Source organism: Chaetomium strumarium, assembly GCF_033439665.1.
Source record: "Chaetomium strumarium strain CBS 333.67 chromosome Unknown B0T15scaffold_3, whole genome shotgun sequence".
Lineage (NCBI taxonomy): Eukaryota > Fungi > Ascomycota > Sordariomycetes > Sordariales > Chaetomiaceae > Chaetomium > Chaetomium strumarium.
In genome coordinates, this window is record NW_026944431.1 from 943744 (window position 1) to 961940 (window position 18197).

General features: G+C 55.5%; 4 protein-coding genes across 4 annotated transcripts; 1 reads left to right on the forward strand and 3 right to left on the reverse strand.

Annotated features, from left to right (window-relative positions):
• Positions 1-874: 874 nt before the first annotated feature.
• On the reverse strand, positions 875-4122 carry B0T15DRAFT_492101 (uncharacterized protein; the record flags this gene model as incomplete). Its single annotated transcript, XM_062866840.1, has 3 exons — positions 875-1609; positions 1670-3656; positions 3731-4122. The coding sequence occupies 3 exons, from the start codon at positions 4120-4122 to the stop codon at positions 875-877; spliced, it is 3114 nt and encodes a 1037-aa protein (XP_062722344.1).
• Positions 4123-5086: 964 nt separating this feature from the next.
• Positions 5087-6375, reverse strand: B0T15DRAFT_145360 (uncharacterized protein). The gene is made up of 7 exons (XM_062861924.1): positions 6085-6375; positions 5850-6007; positions 5717-5781; positions 5592-5652; positions 5500-5520; positions 5396-5437; positions 5087-5341 (listed from the first exon to the last, which is right to left on the reverse strand). Exons 2-7 carry the CDS (start codon positions 5972-5974, stop codon positions 5314-5316), a joined length of 342 nt encoding a protein of 113 aa, XP_062722345.1. The 5' UTR covers positions 5975-6007; positions 6085-6375; the 3' UTR covers positions 5087-5313.
• A 1288-nt stretch (positions 6376-7663) lies between these two features.
• Positions 7664-8479, reverse strand: B0T15DRAFT_145397 (uncharacterized protein). The gene has a single exon (XM_062861925.1). It carries the CDS (start codon positions 8371-8373, stop codon positions 7936-7938), a length of 438 nt encoding a protein of 145 aa, XP_062722346.1. The 5' UTR covers positions 8374-8479; the 3' UTR covers positions 7664-7935.
• A 4586-nt stretch (positions 8480-13065) lies between these two features.
• B0T15DRAFT_145429 (basic proline-rich protein) lies at positions 13066-15989 on the forward strand. The gene has a single exon (XM_062861926.1). The coding sequence runs from the start codon at positions 13189-13191 to the stop codon at positions 15907-15909; it is 2721 nt and encodes a 906-aa protein (XP_062722347.1). The 5' UTR covers positions 13066-13188; the 3' UTR covers positions 15910-15989.
• The last annotated feature ends 2208 nt before the right edge of the window (positions 15990-18197 follow it).

Sequence of the window (18197 nt, forward strand, 5' to 3'; positions counted from 1 at the left end):
ACCCGCGTGGTACTTGTAGCACACCACCAGTCGATAATGATGATATCGATCTCGGTGCCTGTGGCAGAAAGCTTGGAACTCTGCGCGTGGCTGCAAGGAGAGCTGAAGGCGATTCTCGAACAAGTGACGGTGACGGGTTCTTATTAAGAAGAAGCGGGAGAGCACGTCTTCTTAAGAAGCTCATGAGGGGCTTGTCATCTAAGTATGGAGTAGGTATGACCCTTTCCCTTGGCTCTTGTATCCGGAAACGGGAGGGCAGTACTGTAACCCATACAATGTAGTGGTGTTACTAACGCTTTGTAAAGCGCCAGATCGCTCCATAAATACCTGGACTTAACCTATGCGGGCAATAAGACCCTCATCACACTATTTCCAACCGCTTAGATTTGTATTAGATAATAAAACGCCAGAGGGGCATTTGTCATTGTCGAATAATATCCCCACAGTCCTTTTCCATCTCACAATCGTGTTCTCCTCCGCGGAAGCCACCCGTTCACTGGGCCGGATGGTGACGTATGCGCGAAAGTACCCCACAATTGGCGCAAAGCGATGAGTAAGGCACTTACACAAGCCTTATATTGACCAGACAGCTGTGAACGGCATAGCACTTGTTTAGCAGGAAACACTGGACAAACGAACCAAGAAGGGGGAGCTAGGCTACTGGTGCTTCGGTTCTAGGTACCTGTAACTGTCCATGTGGAACACCTGACCCCTGAGCGTGTCGAGCTGTGTACTATCATACCAATATCGACATCCCAACCACCGGTGTAACACACGGGAGTAAACCAAACACCAAAGCCCATTGATCTAATGCATCTCCTACCAATACCATTGATTCGTCACAATACAACTGACACAACCCCTTTCTAACCATTTACCGAATCTTCGCCTTGATGTACGGCACCTCGACGTCCTCGCCGTTCGCATCCTCGACGACCACCTCAAAGATGAGCTCCGACTGGTGCGACGGGATGGGCCTCTTGCTGACCGTCTCGACCAGCTCGCTCAGCCGCATGCCGAACTTGTCCTTCTGCTTAGCCGGCGGGAAGAAGGCGGCAAACAGCAAGCTGACGCCGGAGCTCAGCATGGCGATGGTGAGGCCGCGCTTCTCGAAGTCGTCGATCAGCTCCCGCAGTGTGATGTTGCCCACCTCGAACCGGTCCCAGATCTTGTCCAGCGTCACCTTGCCGTTGGGACCCTGGTACTCGACCTTGGGGCTGGGCATCGGTTCGCTGAAGCCGAAGAAGGGCAGCGCCATGTTGACGAAGCCGTTCTTGTACTGCGTGATGTCCTTCTTGCCGTCGACGATCTTGTACAGCTCCAGGACCACCAGCCCGGTGACCAGCGCCGTCGTCGTGGCGATGGCAGGAATGATCTTACCCGCAATGAACTTGGTCTTGTGCCGGTCCGCCGGGTCGATCTTGTAGTTCTCGGCCCGCAGGTTGCTGGCCGCCGTGATGAAGTCGATGTGGTAATTTGTATCGTCATCCTTCTCGAACTCTACCGGCGTGAGCTTGAATCCCGCCAGTGTCTTGGGTTCCGGCAGCTGGTTGATCAGCCTCTGCAGCTCCTCCGTGTCATCGAAAGCACTGGTGCCAGCGTTCGGGTCCTGATCCGCATTAGTCCGAACTCATCAGTTTCAAGCCCATACCGCGCAGAGACAACTTACCGGGTCCTTGTCATCAGCTTGGATCTTAACGTTCTCGTCTGGCGAGAAATCCGGAACGAGCACCAACTCCAAGGCCTGCAGATAGTCCTGCTTAGTCTTCCCCTTAACGTTAATATTGTAGTTGAAGGCATGCAGGTTCGCGGCCGCTTCGATGAAGGAGAAGTGCGTCGGGTTGGAAGGGTCGAACTTGAGCGGATCCGGCGCCCGTTTGGGGCCGGACCAGAAGGGTGTCCCCGTAGAGGAAACGGCGTCCTTGGGGAAGTTGTAGAGGAGTTGCTGAATGGCATTGTTATACTGCTTCTCGAACAACATGCGAGCCCACTGAACGCAGTCCTCGAACGAGAGGGCCCGCTCATTCCTCAGGAAATCCACCAGCATCTCCAGCGTTGCCTTCTCGTTGCCGCCCTGCTTCAGCGTCGTCTCTAGGTAGTTGGGCTGTGTGAGGTAGAGGTTCACTGTCTCAGCCGGCTTCACGAAGGAGCTCTCGAACAGCTCCCGCGCCCACGCGATCGTGTGTTCGATCCTGTTCGGGAAGCTGCGGAGAGTGCACATGGGGAAAGACTGCTCTGGCGGGTCCTGTGACGAAGAGTACGACTCGGTAATCATAGGAAGGACCACTTGGGTGTTGCCCTTGGTTCCGAGTGTGCCGCTCTCCAGGAGAGGCTTGTGGAAGAACACACATCTCCTATCGACATATGTCCTCGCCTCGACGTTGTCCAGGGCATTCGTCACGCCATCCAGGCTGTTCCAGAAGTCCTCGTTGAAGATGTGTTCCGTCTCTGGGCCGACCCGGTCCTTCAACGAAACGATCTTGCCGTTGAGATCGGGGTTCATGGCCTGCACGGCCTTCGCCGCAACCTCGCTCTTCATCTGGCCCACGTCCTTGGGGCGGAAGAGGAACTGCCTGTTCAGGTTGCTCTTCTCGATCTGGTCATTGTCGGTCACCGTGATCCGGCCGTTGGGACCAGTTCCGAGACCCATCATTGCCCAATTCTTGAGCATCTCGCAGCCAATCGCTCCGGAGCCGACCAAGAACTGCCGCATGTTTGCGATCTTGTCCTGGAACTCGCGGCCGAAGACGGCAATCTGCCCATCATAGCGCGAGCCAGTGGGCTTACACAGCTCCTCTGAGCGAGTGCACGACGTCGGGAGCGATTCGAGCGAGTCAAAGTACATGAACTGTTTGATGGGGTGGAACTTGCCCGACACGGCTTTGAGCACTTCCTGCGCAACGAGCCCACCGAAAAACGCCGCCACGCCGCTGATATCGCCCGTCGCCTGGTAGCTGAGCTCCTTGAGAAGCTTCTCGTCGAACTCGACCTCAATGCCCTCGGCTTCTGCGAACTTCTTGGCCGAGTTGAGAATGACAAGCGCATCCTCCTCGTTCATCGGTCTAGGAAGACGGCCGTGGGTCTGGAGGAAGGCGTGCAGAGCCTGGAAGCCGATGTGGAGCTGCTGCGGACGATCGAACTTGGCGAAGTCCGAGATGACGAACTCGGGATCCTTTAGAGCAGCAGAGATGCCCTTGAAGTCGATGAACTTGGGCATCTTAACTTGCTGGTATAGTCCTCCCCGCTTGTACTGGCCTAACCCGGACACATCGCCAATCGAGAATGTGTACGGCCCTTTGACTGTAACCTTCCGGGGTTCGCAGCCATTGAGACCTTCCATACCCTCGACTTCCGAGAATGTGACATAGTCTCCGTCCTCGAGACCGTGCCGGGTTTCGTCGAGCGCAGAGACTACACCTTCTTCATCGATACCAGCAACGATACCATTCACCGGGTTCTCACCCGTTGCATCAATGACGGTGAAGTTCTTGCCAAAGTCGCAAAAGACAGAACCGAAGAGGCCAAAGGTGTCGGCAGCGATGAAATAGATGCCCTTCTCGTGGCAGTAGTCGCCGACGATTTGTTGGAGAAGGAGTGGCGTATTAGTGAGGACAACGACTTGATACTTATCGAACTGTGACAGGTTCTCTCCGAGACTGGCAAGAGACGATGAGTTGTTAGCTTCACGTAGTCCTGCTATACGGCATGAACTGAATCGACTCCCGCATACCTTGGAGTCTCGTGAATGCGAACAGGCGTGTACGCATTGAGCTCGGCGACGCGGGGCGCCGTGACCTGATCGCGCGGCTTGCCGACGTCGTCGGGGCGGAGGAAGAACTGGGAAGAGAGGTCCGCGATGGCGACCGGCGCCGGATCGTGAAGGGTGAGGCTCTTGACACCAGCAAGGGCGACGTTTTTGGCAATCTCGACACCGAGACCCTTGAGGCCGACGATGAGCACGTTGGACGCGCTCATGCGCTTCATGGCCTCGTGGCCCAGCACGTAGAGCTGCCGGCTGTAGAGTGACTCATCGATTTCCGTAGTGCCCACGACCGACTCGTCCACCTGCATCCGGGTGACGAGGTCGACCTCGCCGGGCTGCGTCTTGTCCTGCATGTCCATGGTTAGAGCGTGGTCCGTGAAGCCATATGGCTGCTGCGTTGTCTTCGGTGGGGGGTTTCAGACGGTGAAGTTGTCGGCAAAACGACAGAACTGAGGCCAACCCCGGGCAGAAGAACTCGAGCAAACCGAGGCCTCCTCTACGCCTGGCTGCCTGGGGCGTGCATGGGCCAGGGACGAGCAGCTTGTAACTCACAGTCATGGTTCTTTTGAGGGAAATAGGTAAATCCCCGTCGGACACCTTGCGCTTCCCCAGCTTGTCCAGTTTGTCGAGGTGTAGCAGGTTTCGTAAAGCTTCTTGATGATCAAATATGTGAGTGATAGCGAGAGGGTCGAAGCGGTTTGTCACAGGGAAGTTCGAGTTCTGCTCCTGTTTCTGAGAGATCGGCCAGCCCCGCCAGTGATGACGGCTGCGGGCGGAGCCGCTGTTGGCTGGGCCCATAGAGGGGTAGGAAGGATGTTAAATATACTGTGATTAACTGTATTGAGGCTCCGTCCACAACGGCTGCCCCTTGCAACCCGACCCGTCCCATTTCAGTCTCTCCCGTCCGTCGCTGTCTCATCTCCCCTTCTGTTCCAAGGTTGCTTCGTTCAGGTCTATCCGTACCAATAACCGTTTTCTGATTGGCCTTCTTCTGACTTCCGTCTGCTTCATTTTGTTCTGTTCTTGATTTTTTTCTCCCCGTTTGCCAAAGCACATCCTCCAGCCTCCCAGGTGCCATCCCAAGGTCTGGCTGACAAAACAAGCTGCTTAGCAATAAGTTACCTGGCGAGCGCCGGAGGCGAGTGTTATGAGTGCCAGTGGAACTAGGTAGGTAAGCTCGAGGTAAGGTGCCTAACCTCTCGAATACTCGGCCAAACCATGATCCGCCAGTCGTTGGCCGTCCCGGGCAGTTGTTACGTCTTCCTTCATTTCAGCCAGCTTGTCATTCCCATGGTTCCTTCCGAAGTGTTTTGTTACTGGGTAAGGAGATATCGAAGGCCATTTGATCATGGTAGAAACAACCAATGTACGCAGCGTTACCCGGGCACCTATTCCATCCCCGCATAAAAGCATGCAATCGTGGGCTCATGAAGATGCCTATTCCACAAACACGCAACCGTGAGGAACCACACGCATACATCACATAGAACCAGACCAGAAAGCCGTTTGGACAGGGTCCGTTAAGAAAAGCGCAAAACTGAGCCGAGGGCTCATTGGATGGCTTTGAGATGCACGTCGCTGAAGTGACTGTCAGAACCAGTAGCGTTTTGGCAGACTCGAAGAGAAGCTTACAAAATCAGATCTGCGTTGGGAGGGATGTGGCCGTGGAAGCCCCTGACGGATGGTTAGTCTTCAGCTCAAGATGCTGATGTCGATTTCCCCTTGTGGATGCTTACTTCTCTCCGTAGGCATAATCACTATCATTCGAGACGTTAGATAGGCTCCCTTCCCCATCACCACTGCTGTAGATGTTCGGGTCTCTGCTCACCTGGTGATGTCGAGAGTGGCTTGTTCGCCGACCTTCATTTCGAGGACTGCCTCGTCCCAGCCTGAAGAGCATCAGCCGTGGCTCGCTGGTGAAGGAGCTATCGCTTGGTGTTAGGTGTCCCTTACCCCTGATGAGTCTCCCGATTCCGATCTCCGTGACAAAGTCGCCTCGGCTGCTGGAAGAGTCGAATCTGGATGGTAGAACGAAACAAATCAGCTCACGGTCAGGTGATGATGGATGGTTCGGGTTGCCACCCACTCTTCTCCCTTGTTGTCTGGCTTGCTCGTGTCTTTCAGCCAGCCGGTATATGCAATTGTCACCTTCTGGCCACGAGCAGGTTGTGGCCCGGTGCCCTGGACGCGCGTTGTCCTCGTCACACCCATTGGAGCTGTGATGGAATGGAGGGTTGGAACTGTCTAAGGTATGTGAGGTATCTCCCTGCGATGAGATTGTGGTATAAGATGAAGCGGCGGCGCACGGTGATGGACTTTACGTGATGTTCGTGGCAAGAACAATGGCTCTGGGAAAGGATAAGGAGCAGAGCAGTTTATGGCAAGCTCAGGGACGAAACGCAGCAATGTCTGAGTCGGTCCTGACTGACAGAGTTAAGCGGGGAAGGACGAGCGTAGGTAAGAGATTTGACTCGAGGAGGAAAGGCCAAGGGGTGCTTGACCCAAGGAGAAAGGGATAGATATATGAGAAAGGGATCCTTTGGATGGATGGCAGGCGGGAATCAACAGGACTCAGTTGAAGTAAGGAACCGATCTCTACCCCAATGCTTGTTGAGGGCGTCCCTCCCCTTGGATGGAGCATGGCAATCGCTGTCATTTCGAAAAGTACATGTACTGTACATTTACCCGAGCATGAGGGTCACGACTCATAAGGGCAGGAGTACCGGGACAAGCAAGACACAACGTAAAGACTCGGTGACAGACGTGCGTATGCGGATCGACTTCCATCGTGGAGGGATACGAATGGTATGGCCAATCTTGCCTGCAGTCTTAGCCTGGTGTGCTAATTCAGGTTGGGTTTGCATGGTGGTGGAACTTGAGGAAGGGCCTGCCCTGGCCGTTGTTGGTCCAGGGAGGAGCGATGGGTGAGCTGGTTTGGTCGGCGACTTCCTGCGCACCGCTCTCGTCCCGGCTGGCCGCGTGGTCACGCAGAGCGAGATCTTACCTAGAAGTTAGCGCGGGGTCTTCCGCCAAGGTCCCATGCTTTCTCCTCAATTCACGGAGCGACTTCTGCGCCCAATCTGTCAAATGCATCTTGCATCCTCGAACACGGTGATCGTGCCCGGCACCAATGATCTGACTCGGATCGGCATTGGCTACCGAGAATGTTGCATGCACCAACGGAATTCCTTGAGCACACTGCGACCTGGCCGCAGGCAGGTCATCGGAGACCCGCCCGTCAGCAATCAGAGACATGCTTGGTGACACACAGAACACGCTCAGTCAACGAGTTGCGAGATGTATCATTCGGTCCAGTCCCCAAGCCATTGCTGCACCGCACCATCCTTCGCATTGAGCCTTCAACCATCTGTTCAGCATGGCGCGCCGAGCATATGTTGAGGAGGAAAATGAGACCAGAATCACTAGATTCTGAATACCTTACACTTCCGGTGAGTCCCCTTGATTCACCTTGCCAAGTCGCTTGATGGCGTACCCGACCCCGAGTCATGTCCACGGACCGGGTGCGGGCCGGATCTGGTGGTCGTCCCGGCCCGTACGATGGCTGCGACATAATACGACAGTATACACAGTATCTCACCGCCCAGTCTCCCATCATCCCGTCGTACATGGACGGGACAATCACACGCGGCTACCAGCACAGTATCTGGCGCATACAAGCCGCAACCGGCCGCATTCGGACGATGAGGCGACGGGATCAGTTGGTTGGGCGCAGGCAAACTCAATGCGGCGACCTAACAGCGCGTGCTATTTCACTGCCGCCTGAGACTGGGGCCGACGGACCTGCATGGCGTGCATGCAGACCCCGTATGCTGGTTGGAGTCTTGGGAGTCACCGAACATAGCATCCTGTGAGATGTCATAATCCCTACTGCCGGAGCCGAGGGCTTTGCCATCTCGACTTGCCATGTGATCAACTCCACAAGCTCGTCAAGTCAGCGCTAAAGTTTTCCCAGCTTGTGGCCATCGGAAGGCCGAAATGAGCGTCGGCACACGAAACGAACACCGGACCAGATTCCCGGGGTGGCTACGGTAGAAGCATCTGCTCTTCCACCACTCTCGCCAGGATGTACCCAGCTTCGGCTGTAGCACAAGGGTCCAATTCGGGCGATGGCATATGATGTCTCGATCTGCGCAACCGGTCTGTTGCAGTGTTTATACACTCGCAACGGGCACCGAATCTCGCACCGGATAGATCTGACCGGTCTCGGCCGGGGCACAGGACGGCACGTCGGACGAGACATCGCACGGCCGACATATCGACATCCTTGGATGAGTGGGAGTCGTCCTTCTACCTCGTCGACCGGTGAAGATGCCTGTCCTGTAATGCCTTCCCTGCGCTCGGCCGGGGGTGTGCAAACCCACGGCGCCAGCTGCGTGTTGGTGATCCTTAAGATACCCCGCAGGAAGACCCGGCCTTTCTTCTGCAGATGCAGCAAACCAGAAGCAGCTCCAACCGAGAGCCTTTCCCCATGATGACACCCACCCCTCCTTGCACGCTCGGCAGATCATGATCATGATCGATGTAAGGCCCGATCCTAGCCCCCTTGCCGGCTGCAGTTGGGCCAAACACAAAGAAGCGGTAAGCAACATCACGCCAGACGATCGTCTCAGACGCTCGCGGGATCAAGATCGGTGCGGGAGGTGCCCAAGAAACACGTGGAGCGACCCAACTGGGCCAGTCTTGCGTATCACGAGCCCGGTACACCACTACGTAGACCCTGCTCATCTGATCGATGGCGATGGTTCGGGCGGATCGGACGTGCTAGTTGTGGTTGCCATTAAGTGGGACAAGGAAAAACCTCATGCGTCTCACCCTTCCCAACTGCGTATGGGAAAGTATGGCGCCGGGTAGACACTGGTTGCCTTATATGCATCTGCCGTCACGGCAGCGCCCAATGGGCGCCCGATGGCTTTCGGCCGACCAGAACAACAACTACAACAGGGAAAAGAATAAGGCATCCAGTACATCATGAACGCTATGTGACACCGCAACGTTGCTTACTTGTCTCAACCACAACTGCCGCGTCTGTTGATTAAATCACGTGCCCCGGAAATGGAGGCTTGGTTCGGGGTCCGGAAGGCATCAGAGAAGAGGGGCGAGGCGGCCCGACGAGCTTCCATTTCAACTCGGTGAAAGCCATGAGCATCCGATCTGATTCCGCTTCTTCACGGTAAACGGAAGGGTTAAGAGTGCCGTAAGGATCGCGATTCAGACCGAGCAAGCCAGAAAACGGGAAAAGAAAGGAAAGAAAAGGCGAGGTGGAGAAGCCGAGAGAGGCACCTGGGCCCTAGCCGCCGTTACCGCCGGGGGAACGGCCGACGGACCCCGGTTTGGCCGAGCACGGAAACCGCCGCCAACGGGCCTGCTTTCATGAGCCTATATGGTGTATCCTCACACAGCAGCCATCGTTCAGGTGATATACTGTACAGCAAGCTCAATGTTCTTCACATCACACTCACCAGACAAACCCGGGGAAGCCGAAGCCAAGATGGAAACTTGGGGCCGAAGATCAGAGATCAATTCGCTAAGATCTGGGTAACGTTGCCGATCCTCAATATCTGATTATGGAGAAGAGACCAGGAGGAAGCCTGAGGAAGCCAACATTCTCCACTGAGAGGGCTGATGATGATCCAAAAGGACCAAAACCCACCTGCTGGGCTCCGAAATGGATCTCAGTTTCCTGGAGCAGGGCATAAGGTCTGAAACATCTGAGAGGAATCGATAGTGGCAGGTTACGGTGAGGCTGAATATGTTGCGCTGTGCCGTCTCGTGTGCCTATTGCGGCGCCTGCTGTGGGCGTAGGGAATCTCGTCGACTCAGGTACGTAAGGTATGTACGGTACGGGTTTTGTTGGTGTCCGCTGACGTTCTTTCTGTTGGTTGGTTGAGAGAATGAGAATATCCAAGATTTGACAGACCGCAGTTCGGGGCTCTCGCAAGCATGTTCATCTCGGATATTCTCTTTTTAATACTGCCAAGTATGCCAATCAATTGACGTAAACCTGTATGCCGGCGAGATCCTATTCCTGCAATCCAACAGCCAATTGCCAACACAGGGCTCCCGCGTCAGCCCAGTTGGTGATGACTGATGAGCCGTTCCTGCAGCTGCCGCTCGGCTCACTTATCACTGCTACGCTACGGCCCTGTCGAGAGTGAGATCAGTCAAAGGCAAAAGCGCGTTTAATTTAGCAATCCAGTCATCATCAGGTTGGCTGAAAATCACGACGGCGTATATTCGAGCGGTCTTGTTGTCAAACTGTGGTCTGTGCCGGTGCCTGTGCCTGTGCCTGTTGTAATACATGATTGAGCCGTTCTGATCTCGTGTATCAATGGATGTCTATGCGGCACATAACGTTGTGAGTCTGTTAGTCCGTGAACTATTCACACAACTCATCTAGTCTCACCTCCCCTCACGTGCACCAGCTGACTGGGAGGAAGAAGGTTTAGATGTGCGAGAGACGGGGCGTATGGGTAGAATGACCACACGTGGTGCCTAGCCCTAGAGTAGGATCCGGTTGAGGTGCGAGCGTGCGGCGGTGATGGGTGAGCCCTAGCTGCCGGGAGTCTCTTGCCCATTCGGACCCCACGGAGAGGGCCACTGCGTCCACAGCGGTCCATCCTTCCGGCTGTAGGGCTGTCGAAACCGAGAACCGAGACGCGTGACTCCATAATCGGGGACTTTATAAGCGGTTTGTGCGAATGTTCACTTCAACACACGGTCTGGATAGGGCTCGCGGCTTGCGGTTTGTACGGTACCTGACTCGGACCTGAAGTGACGACATCCCGTCGTCGATCGACGGGAGAGCGGGAGATAGATCATGGTGGCTGTGTTGCGGAAGCCACAGCGGCGTAGTTACTAACGTTGGTTCGAACTGTGAGACGCTTTAGTGGCTCGTGTTTTGGGCTTCGGTTGGATGCAATAATGCTGTAATCAGCAATTATCGAATCCATCGTCTTTCCACAATAACAAAAGGAAGATTGCGCCGCTTGCTATGCTGACACGCATGGAACGGGTTCTCAATTTGGTCAGTCCCGGCTCCCAGCACGTGTTTTCTCGAGATTGCGTCTTGGCGTGTCCTGTTTGGCCTAAGATCCCAGTAGTCTACCGTTCCGTTGGAGCCCAGCGTTTCGAAACAACAGGTCGGATCTTTGCGCGACTCCGTAACCCGCCAGGCTGGCCGTTTATTTTATAAGGATCCGATTAAGGTCCATACACGGTAGACACTAGGTGCACTATAGGTAGTGAAAGTCCGGACAAAATGTTTGATTAAGCCACATTTCGGTTGCCGCACCCCCCCATCTCTATCCGCTACACACAAGGCCATGCGCCCTCTTCTTGCTGGCCGACCAGTGCGGATAACTAAGGTACGTTCACTTACGCGGACTTGCCAATGCACCACCCGGCAAGACCCCAACGAGCTGTGCCCGTCCATCGCGTGAGCAGCAACCACCGCTCGGTGGGGCTCCGTTGCGCCAGCTAGGGACGCTCGAAGAATACGTAAGCTGTGGTGGTATTGATACCGCTGCGCAACAAGCATCTGCGGCTTGCGGGCGGTCCGTCGGGTGCAATACGATGGCCTATCGCCCGACGTTGTTCGGCGCGATGTCGTTTTGGTGAAGAGCTCCGGCGCCCGGGCATTGGCGAGCAAAATGGGGATCAACATCAGCGAGCGATATGCAGCGAACTCCTTGACGAACCAAGACGTGGTTTCTCTGCGCTGCTCAATCCATCAAGATCGATGTGCCGAGAAGCGTGCAGCCTTCTTCCAGAGCACTTGAGCTGCATGTTTCTTTCTGCCGCGATACAAGAAGTCAATGCATGACGGGACTGAGCAATATTTCTTGAGTGGAGACGCTATAGCACGCTAGTAGCCAACCACGTCGGATTGGCGCCGTCCCGCTTGGGGCCGCTTCCCTGCTCCTTAATAACGGGCAAGGTTGCTAGTACTCGACCATCCCACTGAACAGGCCAGATACCGCACTTCGACATGAAGTATCACCTACTCTTTTGCCTATTTCAATCCTGAGAACCTGCCCTTTTTGACGTGCCCGCATTCACCGTCGGCATTCACAGTGCATCGCATGTCCAGGTTGGTGTTCGTTCCTCTCTCCAAACTCAATTTGCATCTGGACTCGGTGCATTCCCAACATTGCAAGCCACGTACGAAGTAGCTTCGCGATAGTCGACTACATCGATTTTGAGGATTTTGAGGTGACTGCTTGTATCCATGATGTTTCTTGATGTTCGGTTCGGGTCGAAGAACCATCCGGGCTTCGGAACGTTACCACCGTTTTGCTGCCAAGCAAGGTTCCGTTTGACGCGTTAGGTTAAAGGTACACCTCCGCCTGGTTTAGACACATCTGTACTCGGCTTTTAGCAGACCCACCGTACCCCTGGCCAGAACGCAGCCTGGAAGCGCTCTGCGCCGGGGCCCTGGCGGGTGCAATCTTCCCTGTTGCTACCTTCTGCTTCTTGGTCTGCAACCCTTGCAGCGCTCCGCCCCAAAGCCCTTCCAATTCCAGTTTCCCCCCTCAGGGCCCCTTGTTGTTTCTTCCGCTCTGCTTTGGGGGCGTCTCTACGATTTCGTTCGTTCCGTTCCCTTCGAGACAACCCTTCCTTTCCCTTTCGCTTCACTCTGTCAACATCCGCTCCGGCCATCTCCCTCGACGACGTCCTTCCACGTGGACTGCCTCGACCAGCGCTTCCCCGTCGTCGTCGTCCGAGCTTTGCGACCTGGGACCTGAAAGAAGGGCCCTCCCGGAACGCCAGCCCACCGTGTGCTCCCGATGCCCGCCCTGTCATGACCCGTGAACGCGAGCTCCCGACGCCACGAAGGTGAAGACACGATACTTGGAAACCATAACCAATTTGACGATATTTCGTCGAGTCGCTCTTTTATACACAAAATCCATCGTTTTGACTTTTGGGGGAACTCATTCTGTGTTCCCTCAAGTCATTGAATGTAAGTTTGATCGAGCAATGGGAATGGAGGCAAATGAATCTTCGGAGGGGTTTCTGAGGAACATCAGCCAGCGAGCGCCGGCCGTGGGGTGGGACACGCAGGGAGAGCACCGCGCCCGGGGAGGTTCCCGATGTGTCCAGGTCGATCTCGCGGATCATCAATGCCGGGGGGTTCTGAAGAAATCAGCTCTGGGCCGTAAGGATACTGACAGGCTTTGAATCAGAACCACACTCGTTGACAATCTTTGTCAAGTACACTCATTAGGACTACCCTGACAAGTGAGTGTTCTCGCCGTGGCTGCTGCTATCGTGATCCTGACAATGGCATTTCTCCTTTTTGCGCGTGCAGAGCCTATACTCCTTTCGCGTGACGCTTCCCTGCGCGACAATCAATACAAGAACGATATCCAGAGCGCATGATCAAGACGGTATAGCACTATAGAATGAGAACGGTTTCAGTCTTGGCCGCCGCGCTGGCGGCGGTCTCGTCAGTCGTGGCTAGTCAGGACGCAGCAAAGCCAAAATACTACTTCCCACGCCATGTGAAGCGGCAATTCGTCAACGCGACAATATCGTTGCCCGAGAGCCTCTTACCGAGTTCGTCCACTGAGACGACCACACTGGAGACCAGCTCGAACTCGGCTTCGTCCAGCGACTCGAGGGTGACGACAATCATCATTTCAAGTACAATTGTTGTTTCGCCACCACTACCAACGTCGTCGAGTACGAACTCGGGGTCATCTTCAGCAACCGATCCATCGTCTAGCAGCGATTTCTTAGGAGGCATTGTTTCTCCGAGCGATAGCTCATCGAGCAGCGCCTCGTCGAGCGCCATCTCGTCTCGCAGCAGCGCTTCGTCAAGTGCCAGCCCGTCAGCCAGTTCCCCTGCTGGCGATAGCACATCTGCCACTCCCTCGTCGACCGGCACTTCGTCTGACACCAGCTCTGCGAGCGAGAGCTCCGCTGCCGGTGCTTCTTCGACCGAGGCGCTACCTAGCAGCACCACCTCGCCTGCTCAAAGCTCGTCTGCTCAGAGCTCGTCTGCTCAAAGTTCCTCGACCAAAAGCTCCTCGTCCCAGAGCTCCGTCCCAACTAGCGATGCCTCGACCAGTGCGGCCGAGGTGCCTTCGTCCACCCTGGTGCTCCCTCCCGCGAGCACCAGCAGCTCGGCTGGTGAGGCCACGACAACCAGCGAGCCCGGCGTGCCTTCGTCGAGCCAGGTGCTCCCACCGCCTGTCACCAACAGCACCAGCAGCTCGGCCAATGAAGCCACGACAACTAGCGCGCCCGAGTTGCCTTCGTCAACCCAGGTGCTCCCGCCTTCGGACAGCAGCAGCAGCAGCAGCGCCGCTGTTGGACCCACGACAACTAGCGAGCCCGAGTTGCCTTCATCGAGCCAGGTGCTCCCGCCCCCTATCACCAACAGCACCAGCAGCTCTACTGAGGGATTCTCGAGCAAGGACGTCTCAACATCTCAGCAGGAGTCTCTCGTCCCGACGACTACCTCATCCGAAATCCTCTTAGCCCCTACTGGCATTGTTACTACGAGTTCATCAAGCACAAGCGAGCCAGGCAACGTTCTCAGCTCCATCTTGAGCGATATCAACTCGGTCATCACGAGCGTGTTTGATCCTACTCCGAACTCGACCGTCTCTCTCCCCACGACCTTCATTACTGGACCGGGGACTGGTATTACGACAAGTGAGACTCCGACGGAGACTGTGCCGCCAACGACAGAGACTTCGACAGAGAGTGTGCCGACATCGACGGAACCTCCCACCACAACTCCCACCAGTGAACCGCCGCTACCTCCGGTTACTAACTCGACTGTTTCGGCCACTGAAACCAGCAGCAGCACTGATGTCCCGTCCGGGCCTCCCACCACGACGACACTTCCTCCTGGATCTGGAAACAACACAACGACAACGATCTCCACGGAGCCACCAGTGATCACGTCGTCCAGTATCTCGACGAACAGCTCAACCATTCCGACCGGTAGCAGCAACAGTACCGTGCTGCCTGAGACATCATCGGCCGCCCCGACCCCTACCACCACCGTGATTCCTACTACCATTACTAGTGCCACGCCCACCAGCACCTCGACCAGTGTTTCTGTTGCGACCCCAACCTCTGAGCCGGGGGTCACAAGTATTCCCCCTCTGAGTACCGTTACTATGTCGGAGCCGTGGCTTCCCACGACCATCATCGTGGACACGAGCTCGGCCTCTGCCTCCGGCGCGGTGCCGACGACAGCCAGTGGCATTCCGTCGTCCTTGCCGCAGGCGATCCAGCCCAATGACGGAACGGACGGCATGCCTGAGGACACGATGCTCATCCAGATCGGATTCCTCGAAGGATACAAATATTCGTTCGTTGTAGACAACGACAGGGCTGCGGCTCAGATCTTCAATCTGCTGCCCAAGGCTTTGAGCGACGCTGGCGGGTTTGATATCAGGAAAGCCGAGGTCAAGCGGCTTGTTCCCCTAGATACGATGAGCTCGCTGGGCTACATTACGACCTGTGCGCAGGTCACGTATCCGATCAGCATGGTGTCTACCTTGTCAACCGATATCGGGCTGCCGAACTCCAAACTGTACAGGAACCCGGACCTGCTCATCTACAACCTCACGCAGCAGATCAACCCGGCGATTCCCATCACTATCGGTGCGTTTCCCGACGGGCTTGGCGGCGGCAATGCTGGTGGTAGCAGTGGTGGTGGCAGCGGCTCTGGCGGTGGCAGCAACAGTGACCCGTTCAGCGGCGGTGGCGACAACGGTTCCGGCGGCTCGAGCAGCGCGAAGGGCACTACTGCCGGTATTGTCAGCGGCGCGGTCGCGGTGGCGGCCGCATACGGTGTGGTCATGTTTGTCGTTGCGCGGCGGTACAAGCGCAAGAAGCAGGCTCACCGGCGGGCCAGCTCCATCAGCAACCCGTCCGAAATGAGCGAGGCCGGCCGCGGGAGCCCGGCTCTCATGGGTGGCGCCCTGCTGAGCCGCGATTTCACCAGCAGCGGCTACGGGCCGAGCTACGGGGCCAGCTACGGGGCCACGCAGCCTGGTGGACGGGACAGCCACGGCAGCGGCAGGAGCGGCATGGGCAACTCGGGGCGGACGCAGTTCATCTCGGCTCCCGTCGCGGCGGAGAACTCGCTCGGCTGGAACTGATCCGCCCAACTAGTTCAAGTTCTTCCGTGCCTCTCCTCTGATGACCCAAACTGAACCTCGATCTACCATGGCGCCGTCTTCCGCTCTCCACGTCATCCTCTCGATCTCCGCCCCCAGACATCTCACCACCGAACGACGTTGAAAGATTCCGACAGTTTTTATGCTTCGATACCCCTCGGCGGCGGTCGCGGGTTTAGCCCCTACGCAAGGCGAGCGATGGCGTTGCGTGGTTGTGCCTTGCATCCGCTTTCCGGGCCCTTTTTGGTTTATTTTTTATTTGTTTTTGACCATCATCTTCTTGAAAAGCTCAAACCATATCAACTCAACCTATAGACAGAGACAAGGACCGGCAACACACACCCTGACCCTGATGAGACCCAAACCAGGTTAGACTCAGGGTCAGGCACACAAAATGCCAGGGCGGAATCCTCAATCGCATTCCTCAAAAAACCACAGTTTTTCTATCCCTCTCGCGCTTGTCTTGAAAATCTAAGCTTCTTGGCCTACCACCACCTCGATGACCGGTTCCTTGGATTGCTTCCTCCGTAACCATTGTGTATATTCTACTGGGAAACCCTGTACGGGAATCGGTCGGATTCTGTTTATTATGTTTACTCTTTGGTGTGTTTCCCCGACAAGTGCTCACTATTGCCCCAACAACATACCCCTCCTCCCTTCTGCCCCGCACCGTGTCATTCCGGGGAATTAGTCTGTCTCAGCGCCTGCCTACCTAGGTAAGGAGGGATAAACGATGTACGAAACTTATTCTGTCTGGGCGGGCGGGGGCTCTGGAATGCAAGGACGGCAGACCCGGCACGTGTTGTGTGGCATTTAACTCCTGTTTTAGGGAACACTTTCTTGTGGGTTCTGTCGTCTAGTGATTCGGGGGAGTGTCCTTTTTTGGTATTATCTAATTACTTTTTTTTTCTTCTCCCTTTTATCCCTGTCGTGGCTCGTCTTGTTTTGTGATTACCTACCCATGGTGATGCCAGGGAGGCTTGGGCGAAGGAAGGGTGGTGGTGGTGGTTGTCTTGAGATGGCGTGGAGGTGAAATGAATTGGGGGTGTCGGATGGGATGGGGGGAAGGTGACAGAGGAGGGCTTTTCTTCTTCGGGAGTCGGGGTAGCAGGGAAGGCTGAAGTGGGGGGAATGAAACTTAAAGCTTTCAGATGGGGGTTTGCTCTGTGGGAGTATGTCAATCGATATTGGGTAGGTGAGGTGAGGCGAGGTGTTGGTGGGGGAGGTTAGGTGACGCCTAGGGGAACGCGGGCTCTGGTGAGGAGATTCGATTCATTGCGTCTTCCAGCTTATTTGCCCAGAGACCCTGCGGCTGCTCTCCGCGCCCTTGGGGTCATCCCGAGTGTCGGTGGTGTGTGAAACAAACAAATTCATGGCCGCGACTTGTGTTTGTGTTTGTTGTACTGCTGCACCCTTACCTTAGCTTACATTACCTGCCTTAGCTTTCGCTGAACAGGCGCCCAGGCAAGATAGATCAAAGCTACCTAGGTACCTATGTAATATGTCCGCCGAGCTGTCCCTTGGTATGTAGTGGGTTGACATGTTTCTTGTCCACTTGATGCATGTACGAGGTATCTAAGACAGGACTCAACACTCGATCACCTAACGATGACTTCGCATAGATACGGTATTCAGCTGCCAACCAAGGAAGCTCAATGGCTCCAAGAAACAGATCGTGGTCAGTTACCAGGTAACCTTGGTGCCTCCTCATCCAACGACGATTCTCTCCGCCCCCATACTTTCAATCTCTGTGACCCCCCGGCATCAACATGACAGACGAGCCACGAACAACTGTCACGGGCAGGCGCACTCACGGCTGTGATAGGATATATCGGCTCAGAAGTCACGGCAGTAGTTATCAGCTGCTTCTGCAGCGAGGCCGTCTCGGTCTATATTCATAGCGATACTCTCTATCACGCGGTTCCATTTATACGACGTATGCGTTGTATATATGCCTGCTGCATGTCGCATGTATAGAAACCGTGAGCGAGATAGGTAGGCCCCCCTAGATTCTATGACAGCTTCCACTGTATGGGATAAGTATGGCATATTGTTCGAAATGTGTATCCGTTACTGGAGGATCCTTCTCGTTGTTAAACCCGTCCAAACTGATCTTCGCGATGTTGTCCGGAATGGGACCGGATGAATTGACAATGGGATCGACGGCAGTTACCTATTATCAGATGAATGCGACGTAAAGTTCCTGGCGGTCGTTGCGCAACTGGTGAAGCACGGGGAGCCCTGCTTGATGGCCAACAAAAAACGGCGGG

Coding starts and splice junctions, on each gene's coding strand:
- B0T15DRAFT_145397 (XM_062861925.1), bottom strand. CDS start 8,373: ATGTTGCTTACCGCTTCTTTGTGTTTGGCCCAACTGCAGCCGGCAAGG.
- B0T15DRAFT_145360 (XM_062861924.1), bottom strand. CDS start 5,974: ATGGGTGTGACGAGGACAACGCGCGTCCAGGGCACCGGGCCACAACCT. Junction 5,521..5,591: donor GCCACTCTCGACATCACCAG/GTGAGCAGAGAC, acceptor CTCGAATGATAG/TGATTATGCCTACGGAGAGA. Junction 5,342..5,395: donor CCCAACGCAGATCTGATTTT/GTAAGCTTCTCT, acceptor CAGTCACTTCAG/CGACGTGCATCTCAAAGCCA.
- B0T15DRAFT_145429 (XM_062861926.1), top strand. CDS start 13,189: ATGAGAACGGTTTCAGTCTTGGCCGCCGCGCTGGCGGCGGTCTCGTCA.